The sequence below is a fragment of the Spermophilus citellus genome (genome assembly GCF_964194105.1).
Source record: "Spermophilus citellus genome assembly, chromosome: 6".
NCBI lineage: Eukaryota > Metazoa > Chordata > Mammalia > Rodentia > Sciuridae > Spermophilus > Spermophilus citellus.
Window position 1 is genome coordinate 24,180,983 of NC_138187.1, and position 25,657 is coordinate 24,206,639.

Below are 25,657 nucleotides of genomic sequence, written 5' to 3' on the forward strand. Positions count from 1 at the left end.
GCAACAGGTGGTTCAGATGGCCCAAGCCATGCCGAGGGCTGAAAGAACCCCCACGGCCCACCCGCACCCCCAGGAAGACCTAGCCATGATGCGGCTCTCCAGGCAGCGCCAAGTACCACAAGCCAGCCATGAAGGAGGACCGTCCCGAGCTCTGGAGCCTCCTTCCTTCCTGTTGCCCTCACCCGCTGGGCCCCAAGGAAAGGGGCAGAAGGCCTGCGGCAGCTCCCCCATGTGGCAGCGGCCTGGGGCAGGAGGGGATCTGACTCTTGCTGAGTGGGGTGATCCCTGTGGGGACCTGGACAGTGTGAACAGGAGCCAACCGTGACCTGCTGGGGTCTGGCAGGGCTTCCTCCTCAGAGTGGTGTCACAGCGGGGCGGCTGGTGCTTCCCTCCCAGCACAGGAGGAGGACCCACCTCACCCAGCAAGTGACACAGGGTGAAGGCCACAGATCCACAGGGGTTTTAGATACACGGCCATGCGTCCCGCACAAGGTGTGGGTCAGTAACAGCTGCACGTGGGACACTGGGACCGTGGATTACAACGGAGCCGAGATGCAGGCACCTCCTAGAGACACGGAGCAACCGGGGCTCTGCCGGTCACAGGAAGCACGGCTCATTCAGGACACAGGATGGCACAGGATGCTCCTTGGGGCCTGGCTGGATGCTGACCGAGTCATCTCAGAGTGTTCGCCTTCCAATTGTTAAGAATAGAGGGAACTCACTACGGAGCCGGGCAGGGACGGGTGGCCGATCCACAACAGCATGCTTTACTGCGGCCCTTGACAGCAGCAAGAGGCCACGTGGGGGGACTGACTCGCACATCCTGGCTCAGCCCTTGAGGACGTTGGGCATAGGTGAGTGACACAGTCCCCAGTGTGACACTGTTGAGTGGCTCACGGCTGCTGCCCCGTAGCTCCACCTGCTGGTGTTCTGAGCTGCGGGCGCCGTCTCCCCTTCTGAGGGATGCCTGTGCCCTGGGCCTGGGCGCCCTGGACAGCTGCTGCCCCTCCTTGCCTGAGTGTCCCCCACTCTCCACTCTGCCCATCCCTTCACGTCCCCCCACCCCACTGGCCTCAGCACAGATGCTCCCCAGACTCCTCACTAAGGCTGCAGTGAGCCCCCTGCGTGAGCACAGGACGCCTCGCCTTCCTGGGTTGGTCTAGGACACGGCTGCCCCTTTCTCTGGACCCCGGTTCTCCTCCCACTCTCTGGTGTCACTCCCTGAGTCTCCACGAAGGCTCGATTCCCCCTGGAAGTACGAATGTCCCCTTCTCGTCCCCCCAGCACCTCTGGGCAACCCCCTTCTTCTATCATTGATGAGCCGAACCCCTCTCCTGAGCCTCCGGTCACCTCATCTGTCCATCCATTCAATGGTCCTTTTTGGCATGTCCACTAAGTCCAGGGTGCTCACTGGGCACTGCGGACACAGCTCTGAGAGGGACAGCCGTGGACCTGGCTTCACAAAGCACACAGACCAGTGGGCCACACAGAAAGGCTGCTGGCCGGGAAAGCCAGGGAGGAAGCTGAGCAGGGCTTCCTGGGGTGGGCCCCACGGCACCTGTGCCCCCCAGGAAATTTTGTGCAAAGTTCCATCCATTTAAACAGGGGGAAGAGGATCTCCAGCTTGTGTCCAGTCGTCAAAAAGGCCCGACAAGTTAAGCCCAGTGGTCTAGTGATGGTCACTGAAATGACATCCCCACAGAATACCCAGGGCTTGGTCTGTGGATCTGGGCACCTTCTCCACACAGAGGTGAGAGCTGGGTCAGTGCTAACCAAAGCCTCCCACAGAAGACCCAGCACAGGGGGCTGCGGACACTCGGTGGGCCGGTGGGGAGTCCTGTCCTGTAGGCTTGGCTGGAGCCTTTGGAAGACGGACTGTGTTTCTTCTGTGGTTTGGGGGAACATTATCCCCTGGCCCCCAGCCCACAGCAATGCCTCATACCAGCTGCCCATAGTTCTCTGGGTGAGGAGCATGGCCGAGGCTGTCCAGGGAGAGGGGGGCCTCCAGGAAAGAGACACAGAGCAAAGACCGAGTGCCCAGGGCCTAGAGGCTAGATGCACTCTTGGACCTGCTGGAGGTCCTCGTGGTCCTGAAGGAGAGGGATTTACTTTGCCAACACCTGGAAGGATCTAGATCACGGCATTTCTTGGAAGCCTGAGGACCTGACCACATGGCTTCTGTGTGCCCAGCACCATCATGTGGGGCTGGCGGCAGGCCCTCCTCGGGTGGGACACGGTTCCACCCCACCCCACAGCTCCCTCCCCGGCACTTGGCCTGGCCCTCTTTAGCACTGCCCATTGCCCACTCTGGTGCAAACGGAGAGCAGAGGATGGGAGAAGACCTTGGAGAATGACTCTTTGTCAGGCAGGAGGAAGAAAAGATAAGCAGGAAGAAACAGAGAGTGAGCAGGGATAGAAGGACGTGAACTCCCATGGCCACGTGTCTCACTTCATGTGGCATGCCACGGAGTCTGGTACCTAAGGACTCCTCCATCTTGGTGCTGTTTGTATTAAGAGAAGGTCTCATCCCACCCTTCACGAGAGCAAAATCATAACTATGAACATTCTGGCGTCAAGGGAAGAAGGAGGCACCGTGTGCTGATGAGGAGGAAACCACCCTGTGGTTAGTAATGTCAGAAGGACCGTCAGATGTCTCTCCTGCGATTTGACACCCCATCCACGATTAACAAATTAAGCATTCATAAGTGAATGTACATCCAAGGAGATCATTGGCACTTGAGTGTTTGGCGCATCAGAGGCACACACAACAGTAATGACTCACGATCACGACTCTGAGTCTTTAAAGTGCATATTAATCATCTGTTAATGTCACCATAACTCATGGAACACAAGCTGGTTCTGCTCAGTGCGTGATGTCCCCAGAGACACCAGTACAGGTGTTGCTGGGCACCAAGGAGCAAGCTGTGAGCAAGCCTCCCCTCCATTGCCAACGCCCTCACTCTGCTACCGTCACGGCGGATGGCCAACCTCTCCGCGTGTCAGGGGTGGCTGGGGAGTGGGGGGCATCATTTGGCCAAAACACGAAACCAATGTCCTGAAGTCCGTCACTTCAATTTCACCCCTTTCACATCTGGAGGCCGCTGGGTCTGCAAGCTTTGCCATTCAGGTTTACCTGTAGCTGAAGGCTGTGCCCTGGCTCTCGGGAAAACTTAGTGAGGTTTGCTTCGTCTTAGCTCCCAGTGGGCCCAGCCGTGGCCCTGCCACCCTGCATGTGGTCCAGGTGGGAACTGAATTGTGATAGAGAGTCGGCTGGGAAAGGTCTCACGCAGCCTCCCACTTTCCACCTCAAACAGGAGAACACAGACCCTCTCAGAATTGGGCTCTTCTTATGGCAAACGTGCAGATCGAGAAAGAATCCGGGGCTACCTGTAGCCAGTCCTCATTCCACGGCCCTCTCCCTTTCCCTTAATACCAACAAACACACCACTGGGATGAGACAACAGAGACCCCATCTCCAGCTCCCCCAACTTCAGACACTTGGTGTCCTCTGGCCCTCACTTAGGAGATGCCATCGCTGCCCACCCCGGGCACATCCTGCCCTGCGGAGCTTGGGAACGGAGCGTCACGGGTACTTCGCAGGCGTGATTCAGGGAAATACCTTGAGACGCAGCCACTGTCCTGGATTGTTCCTGTGGATCCCAAATACCACAGGGCTTTCTAAGAGGGCAGCACAAAAACAGAGGAGGAAGCCAGAGGCCGGAGAGGCCTCCAGGAGCAGGAAAGGACCAGGAGACAGTTCTCCACAGGGGACTCCGGGAGGACCCTAGATTTCAGCCTCATTGGGCCCACTTCAGACTTCTGAGCTCTGGAATGGTCAGACCAGATCTGCACTGTTCTGAGTCCTCGTGGGTGCAGTCACTGGTTACAGCATCGGGAGGAAGTACTGGGCACTGAGGCCAACCTGCTTCACTCAACACCCTGACACTCACACTTCGCAGCAGGCACAAGACCTGTGGACCCCGGTGCCCCTCCAGGCAGGGACCTGGGGTGGGAGCCACATGGAGTTCCCAGAGGCCCTCCCCTATGTAAGACGCCACAACTATTGTCCCTTCCTGTGTGGAGCTGTGTCACAAACAAGGGTGAGAGACTCTGCAGTTATTCAAGTCTCATGAAATAAAGTTGCTCCCAACCAGGGGCGTGCAAGGCCTGGCTGGAGAGAGCCTGACCCTGGAGCGTCCCTAACCTCACGTGCTGGTTTTCCTGTCCACACATCCTTCAATGAATGGATAAGGTACGATAATAAGTCCCATGTGTAAAGTAGGCATAGTAAGAGGTTAATGACAGTAACTAGAAATAGAGCAATTGTAACAACAGAGCGTAATACAACTTATTTAAAGCGAATGAAGTGCTTATTTGGGGAATTTTCCCCACTTCCTATTTTCAAATCGACTAGCAGATGGTAACAGAGACCACAGAAAGCAAAACCCCTAAAGGAATTAAGGACCAAGGAAGAATAAAAAGTGTGAATGTGACCATCAGTCTGAATTTTCAGTGTGGCTGTGTCGACCTGCAGCTGAAGGAACAAAGGGCAGGGTCCGCCCTCTGCAGGGAACTCTGATCTAAGACACCCGCCATTCTCCAGGGCTGCTGGTACCCTGGTGTCCTGGCCCTCCCCACTCCATGGCTCCTCTGTCCTGGGACCTGGGGACGGACCGCTGACCCGCCAGAGCTCGCTGTCACAGACCTGATGGGGAGAGAAGGGTCCCCGGCATCCCACCAGTCCTTCGGGGGGCTGATGTACATGCACCACAGCTCCCAGCTGTAGCCATGGGCGGAGTTTTCGTAGCGCTGCACCTCAAAGTTGTCCTGCTTGATGTTGTCGATGGAGGGGAGGATCACTCGCTTCCGGTTCTCCTGGATGCGGGACAGGACTGGCTCAGCCCTGAAACAGAGAAGTGGAATCAACTCTCCCTGGTGGCCTTGGACGTGTGGGCCATGCCCCAGGCTCTTGCCCTCCTGGAGTCCCTAGTGATGGTGGAAGGGAGAACTCAGAACCCAGGGTGCCCAGTCCAGAGCGCCAGGCCTCCCTATTGGTCAGTGACAGTAGGATTCCCACATTCCCACTGTTCTCTGGTGCCACACAGGTCACGACTTCCCCCCTCAGGGTGCCCACTATGCCTCTTGCTGCTCCTGCTGGCTGACACTGAATTTCCTTTCCCAAATAGGCCATGTCTGCCTGAATAGCCTGGTTTTAATAAGCGATTTGCTGGCTTCTTTGCATGTGTGGCTATTTCAGTTTTTTTAATTGATTATTTAATTGATTTCTTAAAAGGGATCTAATTGAATCGGTTAGCAATGGAAGGCCTGGAACTAATTAAACGCAAAGGCAGGCAGGATCCTGCCTCCTAGCGTGCTTTCTCTCTGAAGGCTGCTGCGGGCTTCCACCGTGAATCTGGCTCCAAGTTCAAGGTGTAGCTGGCTGGCCTGGGAAAAAGCAGATGGTCAGGCAACTCTGCCAACGTGTGTCTCCCAGGCAGACCCAGGAAGGGGCCATTTCCCACATTTGAGAAGGACAAGATGGCTCTGGGAAGCCAAGGCATTAATCTCTCAGCTTAGACCAGAATGCGGGCTTTGGAAAAGAGTCAAGGGAAATCCCGTTCCTCTGCATTATTTGGAAGAATAATGAGAGCGCTGGGTGCACAGCCCATCTCTGTTCATTTGCAGCTATTGAATTACCTGTGGGCTCATCTCATCTTTCTATTTAAAACGAACAATAAAATATACCCCAGGCCATTGACTGCCTTCTACGTCTGGCCTGCACCATTCCAGCTGGAGGCAGGCGGGGGGCTCTCCTGGCTGGAAACCTAGCTGCAGGACTCGGCCCTCCAGGGTTCCACTCTGCCCTCCCCTGGGAATGCCCTTGGCCACTGGTAGAGAGCCCAGCACCCAGGAGGCTTAGATCCAATGTCACCTCTCCCTAGAAGCTCCCCCCAATTCCCCTAGGAGGAGGGTTTCCTCCCTCTGGACTCAGGCCTCACTCCACCTTATTCAAGCTGCATAGCCTTTGTTAATCTCTGAGCTGCCACCTACCCAGCACCTGGGCCCAGGCACCATTTGAAATGATTTCCATGCACTGTATTCCAGAAGGGGATGCAGTGATCATCATTTACCAAGTGAGGAGACTGAGGCCCAGGGAGTCTCAGTCTCCTCACTTGGTAAGGAGGAGACTGAGACAAAGGCCAGCTGGCAGAGAGGCAGGTATCTAACCAAATGGTCTGTTTCCCGCCTCACCCTATGACCTACTGCCTCCTTGAAGGGACCACAGATGGCCTGTCGCTGTGCTGTGCGTAGAGAGCACCCAGCTCAGCCCTCCCTGTGCTGTCCCTCAGCACAAAGACCTAAGCCCTTGGTTGAAGTGATGTTGTTGCAGGTGAAGTGTTGGAGTCTGCTGTGCACAGGAGGAGGGGCAACTCCCCCTGGGGACTGCTGCCCTCCCTGGGCATGTCTGTGGACCGCCGTGCCCCCTGGAGGGGCATGCTCCCACCCCAACCTCCCAGGAAGGCTGGGCTTGCGGGGGAGCTGGTTTGCCCATGGGGTCTGAGCAGGAGTGACAAGGTCACGGCTGAGCCAAAGCTATAGTAGCCCGCTGCAAGGTGCAGCCTGGCTTCTCCCTCCTGGCCCTCAAAATGGCGTGTGGTAGAAGGAGAATCTCTTGTGACCCAGAACACAGAGGAGCTCTCAAACAGAGCCATGGACAACCCACATCCGACAGGCCGGTGGACATTAGCAGGTGGGGAGATGAAGAGCTGAGCCGGGGCAGTGGCAGCCAGAACAGGAAGAGGGAGCCAGCGAGTGAGGAACCGGTTCAAAGGCAAAATGGCTAGAGGTGGGGCTGGGTGGGGAGGGCCAGGGAGGGGCCGGGAAGGAGGGTGGAGGTGAAGACTTGGAGGGTTAAAGGCAGGAGAAGCCAAGCTGCAGCTGCCATGGGCCCCCAAGTGAATTGTTCAGGAGGCTCCCTGCTCAGTGATTCTCAAGCTGACTGTGTGTGTCCTGATGACTGGTGGTGACTGGTGGCCAGGGCTGGCTAGGGCAGGTGCAGGACCCACACAGCTTCTGACTTCAGAGGTCTGGGAGGAGCCTGCCAACCTGAGGATTTGCATTTCTAACAAGCTCTGAGGCTGCTGGTCTGGGGACCTGCTTCACTACTGCAAAGGGTGAAGTACTCAGAAGCTCAGGGGACAGGTAGGGACTGAAGACGCTCAGCTTCAAGCCACCAGCGTTGACAGCAGCAGAGAGGCAGGTATCTAACCAAATGGTCTGTTTCCCGCCTCACCCTATGACCTATTGCCTCCTTGAAGGGACCACGGGTGGCCTGTCAACCAGGAGACTGGTCTGGGAGGTGAGGACAGATGCCAGTGTGCCCGGGTTGGGTCGTGTCCACAGGGACCTCGGCTGCCCTGTGCTGATCTGCTCAGGCTCCTTGAGAAGCCTCCATTGAGAGGCCTGGGAAGTTGGCAGATGAGGACACATTTGAATGCTTGTGGGGACATCAGGATTTTCTCCCTTTAATACCAGAGATTGCACCACTGAGTCACGTCACCAAGCCCTTTTTATGTTTTATTTTGAGACAGGGTCTCGCTAAGTTGCGGAGGCTGGCTGTGGACTTTGACTCCTCCTGCCTTAGCTCCCGAGTCATAGGGACTTCAGCTATGTGCCACCACGCCTGGAAAGACACCAGGTCTTTAAAGCTGGTACCGTGAACAACTTATTCAAGGGTATCGTTGGTTGTAAATCAACCTTTTCTGTGAAGACAAGACTCGGCTTCTTTAACAAGCTGACCTCACAGTCAGGGTGTTAGCTGGGCCCTGGGAGGAGGGGGTGGGGTGGGGGGGTCAGAAAAGGGTGAGTGACAGGGACATAAATGCAGTTTGATAAGAGCGTTAAATTCTCAGGGCACAGTAATGTGACTATAGTTAGCTGTAATCTATTGTATATTTCAAAATAGCTACAATGTCCCCAACACAAAGAAACGATAAGTATTTGAGGTGACAGGTGTGCTCAGTTCCTGGTTTGACCAGTGCATGCTGTAGGTATGTGTAAAACACCACACTGTACCCTGTGAATAGGTGCAGCCATGTGTGCGGATTAAAAAAAAAAAAAAGACCCTTCTCTCTAATAAGTGACTTGGGTGCAGCCTGTCAAGCCTCTGACGTGACATGGACTTGTCCCCTGGGGTGCCCTTGGACCCTCCTCTCCATGGGGAAGTCCTGCTTTGGCTTCGCCGTCTCACTGTGTGAACTGGTGGTGCTGCCTCTGTTTCCACAGGCACAGCCCTGTCCCTCAGTTCTTCTTTCTACCTGGGAAAACCTCAGGGCCACATCTACGGAGAATAAAGCTCCTCTTCCTCCCTTGAGACCAGAGCCAAGACCCTGAAGCCAGAAACTGCCAGGAAGGTGGAATTATCAGGCCCCCTCCCGAGAAGAGGGAACTCATCAGTGGGGAGAAGATCAACACAAACACAACTGCTGGGTCCCCTGCCCAGAGTGTCGGACTGTCCCTGGGCACGAAGATCAGGCTGGTAGATGGGACAGGCAGTCAGCTCCCCTGTTTTTCTCCCAGCAGGACTCCCGCCTCCTCCACCACCCCTTTTTCATCCCTCCAGTGGCCCCTGAGGAGCAGGTGGAGCGTGCCCTCCCCCAGGTTCCAGCTCCTTCTAAGGGCACAGAAGGCCCCAATGCTCCTGGTGTCGGCCTGTGACCTACCAGCCAGCAGTGAACTCCACATGGGCGTCAAAGAAGCCGGTGACCTGGCCGGTGGCCACCTTCCAGCCCTCGATGCGCGCGCGGATCAGGCCCTCTCTCTTCTGGTTACGCACCACCTTCACCAGCCCGGGGTAGCGCTTGTGCACATACTCCTCCAGCGGGGCCTTCAGCTCCTCTGCCAGGGGACAAGAGCAAGAGGTCCACGGTCAGGGCATCTCCACGGGCAACCAACCCACCGCGACGCCTGCTGACCCTCAGAGGGTTGAGTGACTGCAAAAGTGTAAATGTCAGTAAGGCCAGTGGAAAGGTGGCCCAGTCCGAGGGCAGCCTCACATGAACAGCTGCACTCTGAGGAACACCGGGTCACAGCTGGCTGGAAGACGGCCCTGGCTTCCACAGCCCAGCTGCTGCAGGCGGGCAGGGGTCCTTTGGGATGTCTTTTCTTTGTGGCCCTTCTACTTTCTTAGCTAGTACCCTTATTGCCCCAAAGCCCCCGGGGCCTGCCGGTCAACTCCTAAGTGGACTTCCCTGTGCACAAACTGCTGCTCATGGAATGTGTGCTGGCTGCCCAGACGTAGGGCCACAGGCCAGATGCACCAGGGACAAGGCCTATGCTGGTCTTTGCCCAGCAGCAGAAATCCTGCTGGGGGCGGAAATCCTGCAAGGCTGCCGACACCTGAACACGCCCTCTGCTCCTTGGCAGCAACAGCGAGTGGGTGAGAAGGTGCTTTATTTTTGTGATCTAATTTAATCCTGAAGCAACCCTAGGAGGTTGCTAGACTAATTCCATTAATTAGCAAGATTAATTCCATTTTGCAAATTAAGATACAATGTGAGGGAGGCCAACCTGTCCCAAGGTCACACACCTAGCAATGAAGAGCTGAGACCCAATCCCACCATGCTCCCGCGTAGGTGGAGGTGGGGGCTGGGCAGACAACGAATAGGGGAGGGATGCCCGGTGCACCCCAAGGATCTCCCCCTGCTCGGAGTCTCCCCCTGGGGGTCGCTCCAGGAGCTGCACAGGTGATTCTGATGCAAGTAGGTCCCCAGGTGGACCTTTCAGAAATGCTGTTACCTCTGGGTTTACTGTAGAGAAAGCTAGAGAGGCTGCGTTACCAGACGTTGTCACTTCCTAGATAAACCTGACAGCCTACGTAAGGGTCAGCGGTTTGCGTGATGGCTGTTGTGCCTGGAAAGAGGCAGCCTTGTGACCCCAGGAGAAACAGAGAAGAGGTGTTTAGATAAATGGGGCAGGAGGACCCAAAAGGGCAAGGGCACAGGAAAGGTGCTGTCAGTCAATGGCCTCGTGTGGGGAACGAGTGCGCCAGGCACCCAACCGTGTCCCCACAGAACTCTGCTCTCGAGTCCTAGCCCCGTAGCTCAGAATGTGGCTGTGCTTGAAGACAGGCTTGTAAAGTGAGGCCATTAGGGTGGGCCCAGTCCTTAAGGACTCATGTCTCAGAGGTGGAGGGACTCAAGCAGACTCGTGGGGTATGTGGGCACCGAAGGATGACCATGGGATGAGATAGCAAGGGGCGTCCAGAAGCCAAGGAGAGAGACCCAAGGAAAGCACCCCCACCACACCTTGATCTTGACCTTCCAGTCTCTAGACTGTGGGGAAACACCTTTCTGCGATTCACTGCCTGCGGTCCAGGGAGCTCTGCTGTGGCTGCCCCAAAAGACTACTCGAGGGCGGCTGGTGACCAGGTGCCATCACCCTCGAGGAGGACCTCTGCCATGGTCCAGCATGTGGGTGGGCTGAAGCTTCAGGCATGGGCCATGGGCACCCTGGGCCACTCTGGGCAGGTCAGCCCACTCCCGCCTCCACTCGCTGGTCTCCAGAGAGTGAGGTGACCAGAGGAGCAGGTGCACCCAGGGATGATGGGCAATTCTAATCATTGTCCAGCCTTATGGACATCAGGAGTAAATGGAATTACATGTGAGGGCTTTAAGGTGCATTTAAAGTTAGAGGATTCGGGACAGAGAGGCCGCTGACACCTCCCTGGCACAGGGTAGCACAGTATGGCCAACCTCCAGCGGCTGTGGCAGACACTTATGATATGTCTCCTTCCCTGCAGAGAGGTTTGAGGCCCCTTAGCAGGGACTGGAGAGTATCCCTGGAGCCCAAGGAGGCTAGGCAAGAGGCCATGAGGCAGGATGCTAAGCCAGAGCTTGGCCTCTCCAACTCGAGGGCACTGGAGCAGGAGAGGGAGGCCCTGGAACAGACGCTGGGCACAGCCACTTCCGCTCCCCGTAGGGAGGCCCAGGGGAAGGACTGAGCGTGACGGAGGCAAGCAGGCTGTGCTACAGCTGTTCCCACCCCAACTCTGCCAAGGCTCCATTCCTCACTTGGCTGGTCAGGAGGGGCCTCTGGGAGGTGACTGGTCACAGGGACACAATCCTCATGCATGGATTAATGTCCTTCTCCAGAGGCTGGGTAGGTCTCGGGGAGTAAGCTAGGTCTGGGGAGCCTGGCTCAATCAGCACATGAGCAGGCTGCAGCACCCTCTGCTCCCAGGTGACGTCATCACCACATTACATGCAGCACAGGCCTGGCAGAGGCAGCTGCCTGATCTCCAGTTGCCCTGCCTGCTGAGCAGTGGGCTAAGCAAACTTCCCCTTCCTAACTCACTGGCCTCGGGTGTTTTGTTACAGCAACACAGAATGGGCCAGGGAGACTGGGTGAGGCGTGCGTGCTTGGCTTCCATTTATTCTCCAGAAGGACCGGGCAGGTGGACAGGGCGTGGAGGGACATACTGCTGAAGGCAATGGGCAGCACACCGTCTTCACCCACGGGACTTTCTGAATGCTGAGTGCTGAGCACCATCCCTGGGGACTGCACACACTCTAGGCTCTCAACTGCCAGGCAACTGGGGGTACTCGAGGCTCTGCTCAGTAACCGATGTCATGTATGGCTATATGGTCCCCATGTAAACTTCCCAGTGATGTCCTCACTTATAAAAGTGGTTGGGACTGAGACTCTGGGGTAGGGAAAAGCTAAGAGTTTACAAGGCTGGAAAGAGAGAGACGTTCCCATGGCTACCTCTCCTACGTCCCAAGGCTACTGGGAGGGACAATAGAGGGCTCTGAGAGTACCCGGGGATGATGGGCAATGCTAATCGTTGTCCAGCCTTATGGACATCAGGAGTAAATGGAACAACATGTGAGGGCTTTAAGGTGCATCCAGCAAATGCTCTTTCTAATAACTAATCTGTGGTTATTAATAATTCAGATCCACTTTATAGCTTCCCCCGGACGCTGCTCGTCTTCCTAGGCAGACAACATCACCTTAGAGCCTGGGGACTGTTTTACCCCTGACAGAACTGCAGGCACCGTCCTCACTTTCCAAGGTACAGGGACCCAGCGTTCCAGACGCAACTGAGGTGGAGCCCAGGAGCTGTGCTGGGAGGACAGAGGGAGGTGCCATGACCCAGCCAGCAGGCTCAGCCCAGGGACACTGAATGGGCCTCGCATCCCTGCCCTGAAGGGTAACTCAAGGCTTGATGAGGGGCGGGGCCCATGCCTAAATTAAAAAGCAAATAAAAAACAGCTCAGACCCCAGTGCTCCCTCCAGACATGTCCTGTCTAATTAAGGAGAAGATACTCATTCAAAGATTCCAATATTCACTATCTCCAGGCAGACGGAGCCAAGGGACAAAGGAGAGAGCCACGGGGGAGGAGCTGAAGCAACCCAGGGGGAGGTGACTGACTGGGTCTCAGGAGCAGCCGTGTCTTTAGGCAGAGGCCTGGGTGTGTGCTTTCACTGTCCCAAAGAGCCCAGCGAAAGAACACACAAACGCAGAACCACACCTCCAGAGTAACAGCATTACTGATGCCCGAGACTCAGGCTGGGCAATCGGGAAGGTGCCATTAATTTAAAAAGACAGAAGAGAATGAGAGAGCACGAGGGACAGGTTGATGAGCTCAGCTGGGCACAGGTGGGTTCCAGTGGACATGGAGGGCTGGCCGAGGAGGGCCAAGGCAGGAATGCCCAGAGGGAAGGTGTCAGGAGAGGGTGACTGTTCCAGGGGACAGAGGAAGATGCAGGACCATGCCCTCACTGTTAGGAGGCAGGGAAAGAGCCAGAAACCCACCCTGGGCAGAGCACCACAGGGCAGAGCTTCTAAGGGGGGCCTGTGTACGGCTCCCAGGGAGTCCCAGAGCCTGCGAGGACTGAGGCTCACGCCCTGTCCCAAGTGACCAGTGTTCAGCCTCAGGGAGAGCCAGGTGCATTCAAGATAGCGAGTGAGCACAGGCACCTGATGGGACCAGGAGGGACTTCCCTCCGGGTGGCTGCCTGAAGGGACAGGCTGAGCATGGGGAAGTGGATGAACAGGGGCTTAGAAGAGAGTTCCAGAAAGACTGCTTCTGACAGAACACAGCTGGGATGGCCAGAGGGCTCTGGGTTGTTGAGGTTTGGAGAGGAGAGAATCCGACTGAGGGTGAGGGTGGGGTGCAAGAGCCCAAGTCCACCCTAGAGTGCACAGGTTGACCTCGTGAAACCAGCCCCCAGGTTCCCATGGGAGCCAAGCTAAGCTTGGATTGCTTAGAAATGTCACGCCCGTCCCCTAAGGTCGGCCATCACCCTCCACAGAAGAAACCCTTCTGCAATAGTACAGGGAGAGCCGGAAAAACATTCACCTATGTTTTCATATTTTCTTACCAGCAAACTCAGAGAAGAAAACAAAAACCTATTTCTGCAGAGATAAATGCTTACCTTCCAGTGTTAGATGAAATCCAATATCAGATTGGCCCCGGGCCATTTGGGAATCCCTGCATTTCTCACAATTTTGATAAACAGTATTTGGGGGAGTCGGGAGGGAAGACGCGAGCACTGCCCGTGACCAGGAGGGGCTGGCGAGGGAAATACACCTGCTTTCAACAGTGAGGCAGCCTGTCGTCCAGGCTTAGGGAGCGTGAGCTGGTGAGGAGGAGGGCACAAGAACGGAGCCAGCGCAGAGCGTCCCTGGGGCATTCTCTCCAGAGCCCCGCTTTCAGCAACCTAGAGGGTAGGCCGACAGTGGAGTCCTTCCTCTCAGGGACTAGGTTAGCCCGGAAGGCTCCTCCGTTCCGCAGGTGTGTGGCCTGAGGGAGGGGCCACACTGGCCGGGCTGGGGGGGAGGGGGGGAAGCTCACCTCTCCTCCCTCCCCTCGTTAGTGAGCCTTGAGGGGAACAGCCGAACGTCCCACCTCTCCCTCAGGCGTGGAGGCTCCGGAGAAGCCACTTAGGTGCAAACGAAGGTTTCTAGAAACTCCACCACCCATGAACTTGCCTAACAGGCTCCAAGGGACCAGGGTTCTGTGGACACACACCAGAGCCTGACTCCATAGGTGACAGGCTAGCTGGCTCTTTGTGAACTGGCCCCGTGTGTGAAATACGGCTCACCCTACTGCACATGGGTTCCAGGGTCCCATCTTGGCCTTTCCCACCTACTAGACCCTTTTTATCCTGTATTGGTTGAAATACTGGACCTCTCAGAAATGACCTCAGCATAAATGGTGAGGATCTCCATGCTGTTTCCAGAGCTAGGACCGTGATGGCCAGCTGCACCTACACGGAACAGTCTCACAGCTGGGCTGTTCCCTCCGTCAGGACCCCATACGCTCCTGGCTCCTGCTCTCCTGCTCCCATCTGACTATCCCTACTACTAAAATAACAGTCCTACTCCAGGGGTGTGCATTCCAAGACCCCAGTGGAGGCCTGAAACCAAGGACAGTGTTAAACTAACATAATGGCTCTGTGGACACAGGCCCTACAGTACTATGATGGCTTATCTGGTAACTGAGGTGGCTATGACTAACAGGTGGGTAGTGTATACACCAAGGATACACTGCACAAAGGGATGGTCACATCCCAGGAGGCACACGGCAAGACTGCATGAGATCTCATCAGGCTACTCAGAAAGGCATGCAAACTGAAAAGTGTGGATTCCTTATTTCTGGGATTTTCTATTTGATATTTTTTAACTGAGGTAGACTGTAGGTAACTGAGTCTCTGGAAAGCAAAAATGCCATGAGGGGGACTGTGATAGCACCTAGTATTGTATCCCACCCATGTTCCTTCCGCTGCCATCAGGTCCTCTACCACCCCCTGCCACTCGTGCTGCCAACACCTCTCACTGCTAGCAGCTGCTGGGGTTGGGCATGCTGCTCGCTGGGAACACACGGGCTGTGACAGCTGGGGACAAGAAAAGTGCACATATGGCGTGTTCCAATTAAAAAACAAAACCAAAGTGCCTGCCTCTAAGCCAGCATTGCTCAGAGTGGGCCTCACCTGGGAGCCTGGGGGAGTGTGATTGTCCAGCTCCTACCCACACTATCCCTCCTCCGTCAGCCTGAGTGGGGCTGACCAGGGCCCCGGCTGGTCCCCACACAAACCCAAACATCTCTAATTGGTCCTTCTTCATGGCTTTCTTGTTGTCACTAAAACGCGCCATTTGGGCCATTTTAAAATGCACAGCACAGTGGCGCGACGTACCTTCATAACGTCGTGCTGCCATCACCGCCACCCAGGTCTGGAACTATAGCTCCAAATGCAAACCCCTGAAGCACTGGTCCCCATTCTCCTGACCCAGCCCCGCTAATGGCTCCTCTAGGAATCGGCCTACTCCAGATACTCCCTTAAAACGGAGCCTCACGGTATGTGGTCCTTTGTGTCTGTGGCCTTTGTCAGTTTGAAGGTGGGCTGGTTGACTCAAAACCGAGGTCTCACTGAAGATCTGATTCCATACATATTCTGGGACATGTGGCTTCGGTCCCCATGTTGGTAACTGGTTGACTAGAAACTGCCCCCAAGCACACTCTGGTCAGCTGGCTACCTTCCGCCCCAGGATCCTAAGGGCCTGGATTCTCCAGGGCGGATCCTTGCTCCTGGCCTGTGCTTTATACCACACAGGTTACTAAAGCTACCCCTGTCCTCCCAACTGGACCTGCTCTGAGCTCCCCCGGACAGTGAGGAGGTGTCCCTGAGGGGAAGATCCAGCCCATGTATCTCGCTCACGCACACGGAGCTCAGCTGACCCATGGGAACTCCCAGCTCACTGAAGCTGGGGGCTCTGACAGTCAGCTTGGAAGACATGGACCTCAACACAGGGCTTGAGCACCAGCATTAATTAGAACACTCCACACTTCTGAAGCATCTTTTCTTCTCTAAGAAATCTCATGTTTTATGTATGTGAGAATCAGCTTTGGAAGAGCATAAAAAAATAGACTTGAAACACCTGGATTTCCAGGTATGCCTGAAAAGACATCCATGCCTAAAATAAAAATAACCAGCCAATTAGATGTGTAATAGCAGCCATGCGAAGACCAAACAAAACTTTTAAAAATATCATCTAAAACTGAAAAAGAACGTGGGGTTGGGGAGAAACTTGGATGACACCTTGGTCCCTTGACACGTGGGTTTCTTCTGTATCAAACGGAGACAGTAAGTCGCAGACATGAATTTGGGTTTTATTTTCAATTTGAGGGAATCATCTTTTGAAAAAGAAAAGAAAAATCTTATTTTGTAAATTTGACCAAATGCATGCACATAGCTGGGTGCCTCAGATGGCCTCCAAGGGTGTCCACGGAGGGAGGCCCCAAGCGCAAGGCTGCTCACAGGGAAAGCTTCCCTCTGCTGACAGCATCCTTTTCAGACATCTCAAACACTGTGCTTGTCTATATCAATAATGAAATATTTATATCCCCAAATTGCCAACGGAGCTGACTAAAAATGTTAGTAATCACGAAGGCTCTGGAGCAGGACCCGGCCAGAGCAGACCCCCTTCACGGTTTCTCCAGGCCGCCTTGCAAGCTCCAGGATTCCTGTCTTCACACTCACTGGGTGCTCACCACTGCCCGTGCTGAGGTGGCCGCTTACTTGGATCAGCACTTTGGACTCTTTTTTTTCCTGGTGCTGGGGACTGAACCCGGGGTTCTTTTCCTCCTGGCCACATTCCAAGCCCCCTTTTTCATGTTTTACTTTGAGACAGGGTCTTGGTGAGCTGCCCAGGGCCCAGCTAAGTTGCCGCGGCTGGCCTGGAACTCACCATCCTGCGCCTCAGCCTCCTGAGCCACAGGGATCACAGGCGTGTGCCAGCGCCTGGTCTTTCCATCCTCTTAAGGACTCTGAAAGATCCATTTTATGGACCAGAAAACTGAGGCTCAGAGGGGCTGCTATGGCGTGAACGTCTGTGTCCCCCTGACTCCCACAGGACGATCCTCATCCCTCAATGTGGTGGTTGGGGACCAGATCTGCACCACATCAAACCTGTTTTGACCTTGGACTTCCAGGCCACGGACAGCGGATGGCTACTTATTAACTACCCAGTCCAAGGTATGTTGTCACAGCAGCCTGAAGGGACGAAGGCAGAGAGCCAGTGACTTTGGCAAGGCTACAGTCTGTGAGTGACATGCCTACACATTGTCTATCTGCCTCTGGTTCTTGTGGATGTGACGTCATGATATCCCAAGCTCGTCTGCTCATGTGACCTTGCTGAGGCCTGACCTGGGCTTGTCCTGAGAACTGGCTCCTGTGAGTGTCTCTGAAGCACCCGTGTATGTTCCCAGGGGGACCACGGGTGTGAACAATCCTACTCCAGGCCAGCATGAGGCTCCAGAATGATGAACCCCATTCTGTTGTGAATCTGCAGCCGTGGACACCCATGCTGATGGTGGGGTGGGGTGGGGTGGGGACAGGGGCGGAGCCCGAGGGAGGTTGGCCAGCCTGGGCTCTGGACCCGAGGCAGCACCTCCCCTGCTGGGCTGCCCTGCACTGATGGTGGTCAGTGCTTCCCAGAGCAGGGGCCATGCAGATCACGAGGGTGTCAATGGCCAGGTGACGTCAGAGCCATGCATCCCAGGACACCTGCTGCCAGGGCAGTGTGCTGGCCCTGCCATCCTGGGCTGGAGGAACTGCCATATGGAGACACGCAAAGATGAGGGATGAAGTCACAGGAGGTGGGAGGACGAAGGTTTCATTCTCCGAGCAACCCCCCGGCTTTGCGGGCTTAAGTGACACACTTGTTGAGGACAGGGAGGACAGCCGGAGCGGAAAAGAGGCCCCAGACGGACATGCAGCGGAGGCAGGCTCTCGGGGAGACCACAGGGAAGCATCTGCAGGGCGATTCCACGGTGAGACCAAAGCAAGGGCCAAAGACAGCAAGAGGACTGAGAAGAAGACCAAGAAGAGCCGCGAGGAGCTGACACCCAGTGCCACACTTGACACGGCACTCAGCCTGTGCGGAGGGCGCTTGGAGAGGGAGCCGTGGCCTCTGTTCCTTGCCGAAGGAAGGTTCTCCGTGGCTTCTCTCACTCAGTCTCCCCTTTAAACAACAAATACGCGTGACCCTCACCAACAGGAGGTGGGGACCCCAAGCTGCTCCCCCAAATTAAAAGCACCCCCTTACTTGCCTGTCAAAAGGCCGGGGAAGTCTGCACCTGCCGCTGGTCCCAATAACACTGTGAATGTAAGGGACAAAATTTGTCCACAGGCCAGAGTGTGTTTTTCTTTCATTACGTTTCTTATTTACTGTGATATCGATTCTGAATGCTCTGAAGTTGGCAGATCTGTGCCTTGAAACAGCAAGCGTCACAGTCATTAAGGAAGGACAGGACAGAACACAGAAATGAGAGCCCCTGGGAGAACTGGGTGGCTCCAGGCGCCTAGCCATTCCTCCCCGGTTTTCCTCAAACACACCGGGCAGCGGGGATGGGGCAACAGGAGATGCAAGCCCTCTGGCCCTGCCCCTTCTCCAGCTTGCAGAGTCCCCTGGATTCAGACCCCTGAATTCTTCAAGGTCAATGGCAGCATGGACCCTTGGGCCTGCGGTCACGCCCATGTGAAGGTCAGTTATGCAGCGAAACCTGTTCTACGTGCAGCCTGCAGAACTTGGGGTCCTCACAACAGCCACAAGCACAGACACCAGCCACTCAGAGCAGATGTGGCCTGGGGTGCCACGGTGGGACATCTGGCTGCTCTGCGAATACCAAACCTCTGTAGCAGCTGGCACCCCAGGCTCCCGACCGTGTGGCAAGAACGAGCAGAGGCACTGCTCATCTACATGCACAAAGAGAGCACCGTGGAAAAAAGATGAAGATGGAAGGAGGGAGGACGCTTGGGACACAATCACATTCACTCGAAGACTGGGGACACTTGGGGAAGGCAGTGCCACAGCCTGGTCCCAAGCATGCCTGTTGATGTGCTGCATGGAGTCAGGGGACAGTTAGCAGGGACAGTAAGCACTCCTACCCGATCAAGCTGCACTGAGGCCTGAGTATGGTTCACTGCCCCCCAGAACTCAGGCTGAGGCCCAGTCCCTGTGTCAGCCAGCTTGTCATCCCTGTGACTAAACACCCCCCAGGGCACCAGAAGAGGAGAGTATTCTACCTCAGTTTCAGAGGTTCAATCTGTTGGCCGACTCCATGGCCCCAGCAGCCGTGAGGCAGAACATCATGGCGGCAGGGCATGGAGGAGGAGAGTTGTGTGGCTCAGGAGAGGGGCGGGGCAGAGGAAGCCTGAGTGCAAGGAGCCAGGGACAGTATGGTCCCAAGGGCACCCCTCAGCTGTTGAGAGCCACAGTTTAGTCAGAATGACGCCTGGCATTTTGCTAGAGGGAATGGTTGATAGGTGACCCTGCTCCGGGAATAGGGCGGCTCCAGGATTAGGGCAGATCCTGCTGCCTTGGGTGCCCGCTACTTCGGAGTTCCCATTGAGTTCTCGCAGGGTCCCGGGAGAATTGGTGCGCGGAGCCCGGTGGAGGGAGTGTGTTCCCGGGAAGTGTGTGTAGAGTGCGGGTGAGAGTTCAGGAATAAAGAGATGCTGTTTGAACCTACAAGGCTTTGTGGCGGCTCGGTTATTTGTGCCCTTCCAGACTGCGGCACTCAGCCACCTATTTCCTCCAGCCACCACCCATTAATCCATTCAAATTATCAATCCATCAAATGGATTAATCCACCGATCAGGCTACAGCGCTCATAATCTAATCACCTCCCCTCCGAACATTCCTGCACAAGAGCTCTGGGTTCATCACCTCTCCCCATCCAGGACTGAGACATCCCTGGCTCTTCTGTTCTGCTCCTCCTGCTTTTGCCCATCAAGGATGGCCCCTCCTCAATCCTGGGACCCAGCCAGACCATGTCTCTGATGGGGCCCTCTCCACAGCGGCCATCTGCCCCTGCATCATGGCTCCTGGACTCCCATTTGTACAGCCCTGTGTGTCTCAAGCCCCTCTGCCTCTGGACCTCCACCCGGACACTTCCTCTGGCTGCTGTTTCTTCCCATGTCAACAGTGCCAACTCTCCCGGGTCCAACCCATGGCCTCGTCCTTCACAAAGAGGACATTAACCACCCCAGCTTGCATGAACTGTAGCTGAGGGTCCTTGTGACATTGCCACAGCCCACGCTGTCCCTGTGCACCGTAGAAGCCCACAGCAAGCGTGTCCACCCTGCCCACACCCAGCTTGTTGTCTGGAGGTGCTGCCTGATGGACACGTGGTAACTGGGGTATGATGAGGCTGTTCCTGACCATGTACCCCTGGCCATCGTCCTTAGGTCCAAGGGGGACCTGTCCTGGATGGAACCCCACTTCCTTTCTCTGGAGAAACAGACCTGTCTCTACTCAAAAGCTGAAGCTGTAAGATACAGACTCTGGGCCACACCAGCAGCCGTCTTTCCTCTACAAGGACTGGGTCTACAAGCCAACAGGGTAGAGGCAAGTCTGAGACAGCCTTGGCCGGCCCTTGCTCCATCCTAGGGCTCCGTGTGACCCGCTAGCATTCCTGTGTCATGGACCCTGTCTAGGGGACCTCAGGGTGAGGTCCTGGTGAGCGCCACACTGTCAACCCACTTTTTGGATGATCTCCTGGTTCTGCTGGAATGCGGTGCCATGTGGTCCCCAAGGCCAAAGGAGGAACTTTTCACATAAATGGAATAAATGACCAAAGGGACCATCAGAACATGCGTCACCCCCGAGACCCACACCTTCACTCTGAACATGGACTCCTGAGAAAATGCATTTCACACAAATAGTTACCTGCAAACGCTCCAAGCAGCCTCCGCTGTGAACGTGCTCAGGCAAAACAACACAAAGGTCCCGGGACAGGTGAGCGCCCAGGTTGTCATGTGAGCCAAAGCCTCGAGTTCACAGAGAATTAGGAGAAGCCACCGGAGGCACAGAGGAGCCGGGGAATGTCTGTCCAGAGGACCACATGAGCACGCAGACAGCTCAAAGGTCACAACTCGGTGGGTCAACTTACAGAGGATCCTCGGAATACCAAAGCCACGGGGATGAGAGCAGGTGAGTGGTCGCCGGGCGGTGGGCCACAGAGAGGCGGCAGGAGGGAGCCATCTTGACACAGTGGTGGATACACAAGTCTACACGTGATAAAAACTGAAGAGAGCGCCCTCTCACATACGTGTGCACACACGCGCATGCATTAACTGGTGAAGTCAGAATAAGCCCTTTGGATTGTACCCGAGATAATTTCCTGGTTGTGACTGTTTGTAAGATGTCCCCCAGGGGGGCACTAAGTGAAGACTCTACTAACTCCCTGTATCATCCTGTGACTCCCTATGAATCTGCGCTGATTTCAGACTATTTCTGGTTGTTTCTACTCTTCTGTTTGTGGGGCCACGTGGCGTGTGCAGCGCAGGTTGGAGCTCCCCGCTTATCTCCCGTGCGGGAGCGCAGTGTGAACGCCTCACTGTCTGCGATGACAGGCCACGAGCAGATGCTGCCATGTTGCTGGGATCTGATTGGGGGCAAAAACAAGACTTGCTTCTGATTAGGAGGGGCAGGCGGGGTTTGCACAAGGGACCGGCCAAGTGTGTGGCAGTGTGATAACAAGATGTCTCCTGGCTTGTCACTCAGAACTTCCCCAACAGGGAAGAATGTTATCTCCCCAGAACACAAGATCCTCCCATCTTGCAAGTGTACACCAGGAAGGGCAGCCAGCGGTGCCAGGTGGGCGCCTCTCCCACATCCCTGTTGGAAGACCAGAGGGGACGATCTCCCTCAGAAAAGCTTCTAACCGGGCCGTTCTGCTTTCAGCCTCTGAGTGCCACCAGGCAAAGATGCGGATCAGTGCTCCCTCTACGTGGCAATGTCACAGAAAGGCATGTAGCACCCAGGTTACCACGAAGCCTGTAGGGTAACACTGGGGACAGGTGGTGGCCTAGCTTGTATTGTCATCTCTCTGTCACTGTGACTGACGCCTGGGATGGTCAGCTTGTAAAGAGGAAAGGCTTATTTGGCCCGTGGCTTTGGAAGTCTGGTCCTGGTGGCAGGGCACAGCAGAGCCAAACCACTCGCCTCATGGTCGGAATGCCAAGAGGAGGAGGAGGGAAGGAGGGAGGAGGCCAGGCCTCACTCCCCTCTGTAGGCACCCACGGTGACCTGACACCACCACCCTGGGGTTCCACCCCCACCAACAGTGACAAGCTGCAGACCGAGCCCCTGGATCGTGGGCCTCCGGGGTCCTCCCAGACCCAAACCCTAGCAGATGGCATCTCAGACCCCCACCAAAATAGCAAACCTGCTGAAGCCAAAATACGTACAATGGTGCCACTCACAGAAGCTTCCAGAATGGTGCCAGAGATGAGGGAAATCTGTGCACTGTGCACTCGAGCTTAGCTCATCCGGCCCTCACTACCGAGCAGCATGTCAGCCCTGGGCTCAGGGCAGAGGGCCACAGGTCTTGCCATTGAGCGTCTCATGTTAGAGATGGACAGGGGCACCACATGGCCAGTGCTCTGTCAAATGATGCACTGAGGCCAGGGAGCAGAGATGAAAGGCCCCAGTTCAGCAACACTTGGGAAATCCTGGAGGGCTTCCTGGTGTGGGTGACGTAAGGTGAGTGTTAACGAATGAGCTGGAGCTAGCAGATCAGTCACACCACGAGCTGTTGGCCTCCTCCGTGGACAGCAATGCCCCTCATCATGGAGGACATGTTCCAGACACCCTGGAGAGTGCCATGCCCCAACATTACGCTTTCTCCTATGTACGCATAGCTACGATGAAGTTTGATTCATAAACTAGGCACAGTACAAGATCAATAATCCCTAAAACAAAATAGGAATCATGACAATACTCTGTACACCCCAGCAGTCTGACAGCCGGCCCCCAGCCCACAATGGGGAACGGACCCCATCTCAGGGCAGCCCAGGGAAACTGCAGTGGGCGGCTGGCAGCTCCAGTACCTCCCAGATGAGGGACGAGGGAGAAGCAGATGGAGGAATGTGCAGCAAAGGGGGTTGAGAGGTGGGGGTCGCTGTGACCCCACATCCACTTCACCTGCAGCCTACACACATGGCCCCACATCCAAAGCCCCAGTCCAACTAATTGGCTCTTTTAAAACTGATAAACAGACAGAATGTGAAATTGACCATTTTAACTATTTGAGGTGCATGATCCAGGGCCATTCAGCACATTCACACGACTGGGCGGCCACCAGCACCGTCTGTCCCCCAAACCCCAGTTTACCTTCTCAAAGCAAGTTCCTGCCCCATCCCACAACTCCCCTCCTCAGCTCCTGGGGGTGTGGGCCCAGTTGGTGAGATCCCCAAAAGCTGGCACCCGGGGGGCCTCTGAGGATGGCCTCCACACGGACAATAGGAGATAGAGGATGGACAGCAGAAGGCACCTGGGCACAGACTGTGTTGGCGGAAAAGCCTAAAAACAAAACAAAGGCGGGCTGGACGTCCCCCAGGGCTGCAAAGATGACTGCTTCCATCAAATAAGGACAGTAGGCTGCAAGTAGGACCTTCAGAAGATGAGATGGTCACTTGGAAGTAAAAGTGTCCCAGCAAGAATTTCAAAAACTGAAGAGTGGGAGGAAAGATAAAACTGACAAGAACAAAGAGAGTAAAAAGACCTGAAAAGATAAGGAAACGAGGGGTCGACCTTGGGAGTTCCCAGGATCCTGGGAGATGCTGACTCAGAATAGAGGGAATGGGGAAGGGCTGCCCATTTAAAATCCCAAGGAAATTTCCCCAAACTGATGGACATTAGATTCCAGAGAGAAGCCACCAGATGTCCAGTCTGATGGCTCAAGACTGATTCCCGCGGAGGCTCATCACTGTGAGAGTCAAAGCTCTGGGGAGACTGCAGACTCCACAGGCTTCCAGAAAGTGGGAACAGAGTTAGGACTCGGAGACCTGGGCTCTTCCGACATGCAGTGAAGATGAAGAGCAAGGAGCTGGTCATCACACTTCTGCCGGAAGGCGCCCCACCTGCAGCAGGCCACGCCACACGCAAAACACAGGCCTCTGCAGACATGTGTGGCCTCCCGACTGCCCCACCCTGCAGGCCTTCCAGGGAGGCTTCCAGCTGCTGTGATTTACCAAATTAGGCCCACGGACCCAGAAGGGGATGGTATGGATGCAGCACAGGAGAGGGAGGCGGGAGGCCAGGCCCCAGCGAGCAGAAGGGCACGGGCAGAAGGGCACAGGCCAAGGCCGGGCAGCAGAGGTCCTTCCTGCAGACGCGCCTCCCTGTAAGTGGCCACACGTGCCTCAGGACTCCAGCTCCCACTCCTGCCTGCTCACTGGACGTCTGACCACAGGCCTTCTCCTGTACAGGCTGCCTCGTCTGCCGAGGACACTCCTCTTCTCTTGATGTGATCTGCTTTGACCTCCTTGGGGTAGGCAGCAGGCCCTGGTGACTCAGGACAGAAAGCACAGGGCAGCCACTCCATCTGGCTGTATTTTTGCCTTTTATCTAGTGCCCGGCGCACATAGCGACCCCGCTGCAAGCTTCTGGGCAGCCTGCCCACGCTTTTGGGCTACTCGGGACTCAGCTGTCACCTCTAGAAGGCGCTTTTGTCAACTCTCGGGAAGGCCCCTGGGGCAGCGTTCCTGTCCTTAACCTGGCAGGAGAAGAGGTGTGTATTAATAAGCACATTTCACAGGGTTCCTAGAGGGGCCAGAAAAGTGGAACAAAAAGAAATCAAAGACCTCCAGATGAGACAGTGAGATGCAAATCATCAGTGTTTGAAAATGACATGAATACACACACACACACATATGTACATATGCACACACATACACACATACACATACATGCACATACACATACGTACATACACACATACACATGCACACACACATGCACACACATACATACATACACACATGCACACACATACACATATGCACATATACACACACAAACACACACACATACACGCACATGCACACATACACACATTCATACACACATGCATACCACATACATATACACACACATGCACACACATATATACATACACACATACACATACATACACACACACAGATGCACACACATACACACATACATACACACTTACACACACATGCGTGCACAGAAAAAACGTACACACACATGCATACATACACACATACATATATGTACACACATACACCCCTCCCAACACACACACAGAAAGCTTTAAGGAGTCCACCAAAGGAAGGACTGTTGGAGCTAATAAATTCAGCAAAGATAAAGGATACAAGATCAATATGCAAAAATTGATTTGTATTTTTATACTCTAGCATTGAACTGAAAATAAAGAAAAGATTCCGTTTATCCTAGCCTCGGAAGGAATAAAATACTTAGGAAATAAATTTAACCAAAGAATTGTGAGACTTGGATACTGGAAGCTATCAAACATTGTTGGAAGAGATTAAGGAAGAACCATCTAAACAGAGAGATGTCTGTGTTCACAGAATTTTAAAATCAAGACGGAAGCACTCCCAGGCCGGTAGATCCTCCGCATTCCCTGAAACACTTCTAACCACCTTCTCCTGCAGAAATGTCTGCTTGGGTCCTACGATTCACGGTGTGTGCAGGGACCCAGAACAGACAAGATCACTTTTAAAGAGAAGAACAGGGATGAAGGACTCACATTTACCAGTTTAAAAAGGTATCACCAAAGAGCAGTTATCAAGGGTTAGGAATAGACCAGGTCATAAA

At 55.0% G+C, this 25,657-nt stretch overlaps 1 protein-coding gene across 2 annotated transcripts in view; it reads right to left on the minus strand.

Moving 5' to 3' along the window:
* Positions 1-25,657, minus strand: part of GALNT17 (polypeptide N-acetylgalactosaminyltransferase 17) — a 352,801-nt gene that overhangs the window by 139,697 nt on the left and 187,447 nt on the right. For both annotated transcript variants that reach the window (XM_081296841.1, XM_081296842.1), the window contains exons 4-5: positions 8,724-8,898; positions 4,706-4,903 (exon numbers count right to left, since the gene is read on the minus strand). In XM_081296841.1, coding sequence (XP_081152967.1) covers positions 4,706-4,903; positions 8,724-8,898 — 373 coding nt within the window. The remainder of the gene's footprint in view (positions 1-4,705; positions 4,904-8,723; positions 8,899-25,657) is intronic.